The 6,768-nt window shown below is 36.1% G+C and overlaps 1 protein-coding gene across 1 annotated transcript; it reads right to left on the reverse strand.

Annotated features, from left to right (window-relative positions):
* Nucleotides 1-420: 420 nt before the first annotated feature.
* LOC106761507 lies at nucleotides 421-1,346 on the reverse strand. The gene has a single exon (XM_014645063.2). The coding sequence runs from the start codon at nucleotides 1,124-1,126 to the stop codon at nucleotides 779-781; it is 348 nt and encodes a 115-aa protein (XP_014500549.1). The 5' UTR covers nucleotides 1,127-1,346; the 3' UTR covers nucleotides 421-778.
* Between the last annotated feature and the right edge of the window lie 5,422 nt (nucleotides 1,347-6,768).

Genomic DNA, 6,768 nt, shown 5'->3' on the forward strand with positions numbered 1-6,768 from the left:
CACCTGTTATCACAATATTAGGTATAAAATGTTATAGGCATATCAGGTAAAAAAAAATATACCTTTTACACCTCTTCTAAAACCAGTTTAAAAAGTGATAAACTTTCTATATCTCCTACTTATAATTACTCAAAAATAAGTATAAAAAACTTTTTTTGCATTAGTGGTATGAACTTTTTCTAGAGACAAATAGTTATTCTATAGTGTTGATACGCAATCATCCAAAGTTAGAAAAAAGTATGTAGATTAGAAATTGAATTTCAAACATCCAATGTAAACATCTTTCCTTCTCTTTCATTTTAGAATTTGATGTTATTTTTAATGTTTGAAAAGTTCAGAGAACCTGTCCCCAGCAGCTATCTAAGTTCCAAGTATTTCACTTCTCACCACTTATAAACGAAGACAATGAATGCCAGCAAGTTTTTCCGCGTAGAGATATCTACCATTCATTTAATTATTTCGTATAAAACAAATAGTAATATTCTTTTTTCTCATAAACTCCAAAAGTATATATTTAAAAAATTAAACTTTACAATTCATTCCCCTAGACAAAGGGGAAGAGCTTCAAATCACTCATGGATGAACCGAAGAATCTCGATGCCCAAAGAAAAGCATATATATATATAGAAAATCTCTTTCCATGTACACAACTTGTACTCCAGATTTTCACCCACCTCGATTCTATGAAATCAATTTGCAAAGTGAAATCTAAGTAACACAATTAAGATTCACAACACGGTCTGAATTAATGCATGAAAACATTGTGCAGAAAACAACCTCAGACACCAGTAATACATGAAAACATTCTCTGACTCCTAAACCTAACGAGTTTGTTTGAAGGGGTGGAAACAACACCTGTTCTCATCTGGGTGGATTGGAAACCGTTACCGAAATCTCCAACAGAGTTATGTCGGCGGTGAGCATATTTGTGAAGATCTTCATGATGACGGTGAAACACTTTGTTGGGTGGTGTCTGATTCTGAAGGATTTGATCCTGTGTTTGAGGGTACATCTCAGCCATGCTGATGTTGTAGTTGAGAGCAGATCCTGATGAGAGACACTCATATTGACTTCGAGTTTTGTTTCTCTTGATTGCTTTGTAAACCAGAGGCAGAAGACCCTCCATAAGATTGTTGTTCTTGTTCCTTTTCTTCAATGTATGATGAAATAAAATGGTAAGAGAAGAAGGGAATGAAGATATAAATTGACTGTGGTGGGTTTTGGGTTCAGGAAGCAGGAAGTTGCTGGGGTAGGTGGGTTTCCATTTTAAATTATTCTTAATATGAAGGACAAAATATTTATGGACATGTCATACGCTGCTTGACTTTTGACCAGTTAAACATTAGTGGTAGGCTACTGATATATGATATACATATTTATAACATAGTGAGTCATTCAGTTGTCTTCTAGAACAAAGTATTATTCAATACCGCTACTTGATTCTGTGTGTGAAAAATGAACTTGGTGTTCTAAAATTCATCATTGATGTAATTGAGATAAGATTTCAACAACATTCTCTATTACATATAAAATGACATTGTTTTTAGTTTGTCCATTCTTTAAACTCAACATCTAGTTTCTGTGTTTTAAAAGGGTTAGGTTTTTGTAATAAAACTTTGTTTCTTTTCTTCTCTTATTTTTAAAGTTTAAGATAGTACAGTTTTTTTTTTCATTTGCATATTTAATTTAATAGATTTGGATAGACAAATTGATCATCATACTAGAGAGAAAATGCATACTGAAATAAATAAAAAATAATTGAAAAGGCTACTTAAAATGATACAAGTTGAAAATAGGATTATCACAATCAATATGCTTAAAGCATACTCTTTTCTTAATGGGTACTTTTTGGGTGTAGAGCACAATGTAATTTCACGATAAATTCTGCCACCTTATCCTAAATTTGAATAAACTTACTATATTATACCTATTGAGATCGAACGGTCATCCACTTAGCAATGTTTGGTCACTAATATGATCAACCAGGGCAAACGGTTTTTATCAATGATGAGCCGAAATTAGGTCAACACTTATTTTATTATTGGACCAATTATCCAACGGAAGATAAAATAATCAAAGATATCTGATTGAAGATGTGATTAAAGATATCGATAGACGGTTTTTGAGCAACCAACCGGATTTTAAAGTAATTCTGTTTTTATGTTATTGAGCTTGTATCATATTAGATCCATGAGACAACTTATAAATACAAGGACAGGACCAAAAGTCAGGTACGTTCCATTCACGTTCTACTCACACTTCACTACATCCTACTAACATTTGATCAAAACTCAAACATACAATTGTGATACATAATTCCCAAAACCGGTCCTAACTTGAGCGTCAAAGTGCGTTTTGCAGGCACCTCCCTGCTAGGAGACCGATAAGTGTACCGGATCATAGGAAGTAATAATCCTGGTAAGACAGGGTATCATTTTCCAAGAGACTCTCGGCACTAGATAGTCGTGTGATAACTCAATTAATTAAGACTTAAAAGGAACGAAAGTATTGGTTTAAAATGCAAATATAGAAAATTAAATATGAATGCAGTCTTCACCAATGGAAGAGTAGCACAACGATGAACTAATGATGTTTGTATTATGAGATGAATATCTTGTTGGGGTTAGAATTCACCAAGTTTACTCTCATGTATATAAGAATTCTCCTTCTTTCATTAATGTCAACGTCACTCTCTAAATTACTTAAAACTCGATTCCTCGGTGAAGAAAGCGTATCCTTAATTAATAGGTCACAATCCCTTGCATCCCTAATAATTAATTTTGCATTAAGATTAGGGGAGCTTAAGACGACCAAGACTCATACCCCCAACCCTAAAAAATACTGCTCTTGGGAATAATTCTACAAGAACCTCAATTGTAAGGAACCTCCCAGCACAATGTAATTCATACATCATGCTATGAATGAGTTAAACAAAGCAATCATTGATCACAGAAGAATTATGCTAAGAATTAATGAAAGAAGCATATATTATTAAGAATCAATTCAAATACATGAGAGTTCACAAGATTACATCATCCCCTAACAACAAATAGAAGTTAGTTCACTATCGTCATGGTGAAACTAGATGTACAATGTAGAAGAATGAGATAGAAAAACCCTAAAAGTTGAAGATGGAAGATCCCGCATCCAAATTCGCCTTCAAAGAGTGGAAGAATGTGTTGTTGTGCCTCCTCTGCCAAAAGATACAAAACCTAGGGCGTCTGGGTCCTTTAAATAGAGCGAAATCAAAATAGAAACAAAGCTCAGGCCCACATCGTTAGTGCATAGCGTCCTACTTAGGGCACCCGGGCATGCTGCAATGTTAAAACTGGGGCTCAGCTACACTCAAAGGGCAAGCAGGCCTGGTGCATGTAAGACCTTGATAAAATAAAAATACCTTTTATTTTTATTTTAATATTTTGTTTACATTTTCTTATAATAAATATTTAATTATGGTGTATACGGAGTGATTAAAGTACGAAGGTGATAAATAAAAATTAATTAGTAAACATTAATATATTAACTTTTGAAAATTAACTGAAGTAGGGGTTATATATCTTTATTCACTAGTGCAGAAAGGGCTTTAGACGTCAGTTATTTTGGGCTTTTAACGTCACCACCAGAACCGACGTCTATATGGGTGACGTTAATGGGACGTCGGTTTTTTGCAGGTGCGACGTCGATATAGACGTTAGTTCAGTTCAAAGAACGATGTTTACAAAGACATCAGTCATTGCGTTAACCGACGTCTAAGACGTCGGTCTAAAATACTTGGGACGTCTATAAAGCCGTCAAACATTACATTAACCGACGTCTTTGGGACATCATAGACGTCGATTTTTACATTAACCGACGTCTATGAAGTGATCGTTTTGTTTTGGTGCGGTTTTGGTCATGTCTTGGGGTAGCGTAGTAGCACCTCCTTCCTTTGCTAGTTTCTTCGTAAGAAAAACTTGCGTCTTTTGGACTTCTCATGGCATTTCAACCCAAAGACAAACTTGAGTCGTTGCCTAGGTCCATTCCGACTGCCAATGCAAAAGAATAAGGTGCACTACGCTACACACAGACACAACAAAAAAACCGCACCAAAATACAACGAAAACTCATTTTTAATTGGTTCAAATGAGAGATAATACATCAAAGATTACTTTAATTGGAGCAAAAAGAACTTTAAATAGTTAAAAGAAGAGGAAACTTACTTGGAAATGCAGACCAGCGGAGAGAAAAGGCAAAGACGATCAAAGTGTTGGTTCGCAGTGTTATTTAACAAGAAATTAGATGTCTGTTGTACACATAACTAACGTCTCAAATAGAAAATACGTCGGACACCTGACTAATATAACGTTCATTTGATTTAAAAATTAATATTTCTTTTGTATATAGACGTCGACTTGGCGGGATAAGACGTCTCGTGGGTGGAAACGAATGACTTTTCACATACCTGGTAGGATTATAGACATCGGTACCTGAGGCAAATGACGTCTAGAATTGTATATAGACGTCAATGTGGCAGGATCCGACGTCTATAGGGTTGAAAAGAGTGACTATTCACCTGCCTAGCAGACATATAAGCGTCAGTTAGAATGAGCCCGATGTCTATATGTCTGACAGGTTGGTGAGTAGCATTAATTTCCGTCATATAGACGTTGGGGCCTCGGCAATGTGGCAGGATCCGATGTCTATAAGGCTGAAAAGAGTGACTATTCACCTGCCTGGCAGACATATAGGCGTCAGTTAGCAGGAGCCCGACGTCTATATGTCTGTTAGGTAGGTGAGCAACATTAATTTCCGCCATATAGACGTCGGGGCCCCCAACTAACCGACGTCTATAAGGCTGAAGGAAATGACTTTTCACCTAACAGTCAGAAATATAGACGTCAGGTTGGAAGGGGCGACATCTAAAATTCTATAGACGTCGGTGGTCGACCTAATGGACGCCTATACTTCCAACTTATTTACTGAAATGCCATCGGTCATCAATATACATCGCGCTTATCCTTAACCGACGTTTAACGTGTGACGTTAAGCAACGTTTTTGCACTAGTGGTTTGTGCTACTATGTCAACAAAAGTGTTTTGGTGAAGTGGTAACTCATGAAAGTGTTGTTGTGGCTGATTTGAAAGTTATGGGTTTTAAACCCAGTGCCTCAATTTCTATTAAATTGCTCTTTTGGTTGTGCAATCCGTGTGGGGTCTACTATAATTGGATGGAAAATGATATTTTAACTCCAATTTTTTGACACCATTTTGACACTACACACGTGTTAAAATGTGGTTGGACGATTTCAAATTAAAAAAAAAAACTTTGGTTTTTCTCTTCCAAATATGCCCTTACCTCAGTTTTTTTTAATTTGAAATCATCTAACCACATTTTGACACGTGTGCAGTGTCAAAAATTGGTGTTAAAATATCATTTTACATAATTGGAAATCTGTGAATTGGAGAGTGGGGCCGCGTTGGAATTAATTTAGAGGAGAGAGAAGGGTCTTACTTGGTTCCAAGGAAGGATAAATAAGGACTCCGATATTTTGACACCATGTTTTTTACACTCTTTTAACATTGTCACGTGTTGGCATGTGATTGGGTTTTTTTTTTAAAAAAAAAAAAACATAAATTGTGACGTCATTTATAAGGAATGGATTCGAATTATTGGATTCCAATTTTGCCCTTGCTTCCATGTTTCATCATAATTATTGGATTGATCTAAATATAACATTCTCTTTCTTCCATGTTTCATCACATTTCAAATTCTCTCTCTTCCAGTTTCTCCATTCTGATAGGTTTGTTGGCTTCGCTTTCGGCCTTCCGATATTGCCTTCTTTTTGGCCATGTGAGTGTTGTTGTCCTGTTGGCCTTCGTTGTCGGTATAGGTGGCGCTGTCATTGCATGTTTTGGTTGTTGGTGTGTTCGTTGTGTTCGTTTTGCAAAATGGCCAGTTCTTCGAGCAGGGTAAGCACTTTCATCCTTGGTGGGTTTTGGTGTTTAGTGTTTGGGTTTTGTGTGTTTTTTTCATTTAAGGTTTTTATGTTTTGGTTTTTGGAATTTGTATGCAGTTGACGGTTCGTGAAGAGGTGGCATTTGAGAAAGCGAGACGAAGAAGACCAGAGGATGGTGGACAGAGTGTGCCTCGTGAAGAACCGTCCATCTCCCCGAGAGGCATCTCCCAAAAAGGCATGTCCACCGATCCTCCTCCAATGAAGACACATGTGAGGATGGGGTCACGAAGGCGTTACAAGAGCAGAGCACTTAGGACTCCTTACGTAGGATTGCTTAGAATTAAAAATAAGTGATATTAGTATAGCTTTGTTAAGAAATTGTAATATTGAGAAATTGTAACATAAACACATGTTTTGTAATTTGGTTTGTATTTTGTTGAATGTTATAAAAATGGAAGTTTCCTTTATTAAGATATTGGTATTGTAAATGGGAAATCTAGTTTTGTTTGAATTGTTAATGAATAAAGTTTGCATTGAAATGTAGTATTAATTAATGTATTTCAATGATGAATGAAACAATGATTGTTTGACATAGGAAAGAAATGTGTATTTTGAACAGAAAAACGTAGTTGAGGAGCTGGAAAAAATGCAGCAGAAAAAGTTGTGGTAATCGTTTACCACAGACTTGTAAACGATTACCAGAGCTGATTTTTGTGTTTTGGACACAAAGTTCAACAGAGGGAGCCCTCTTTTTGTTCACAGCGGACCAGGTTATGAAATTTCTGATGTAAAGCACAGGTGGAAGTGATTTGGTGTCATTTAGTGGTTTGGGA

The sequence above is a fragment of the Vigna radiata genome, chromosome 5, assembly GCF_000741045.1.
Source record: "Vigna radiata var. radiata cultivar VC1973A chromosome 5, Vradiata_ver6, whole genome shotgun sequence".
Classification (NCBI taxonomy): domain Eukaryota; kingdom Viridiplantae; phylum Streptophyta; class Magnoliopsida; order Fabales; family Fabaceae; genus Vigna; species Vigna radiata.

Coding starts and splice junctions, on each gene's coding strand:
- LOC106761507 (XM_014645063.2), bottom strand. CDS start 1,126: ATGGAGGGTCTTCTGCCTCTGGTTTACAAAGCAATCAAGAGAAACAAA.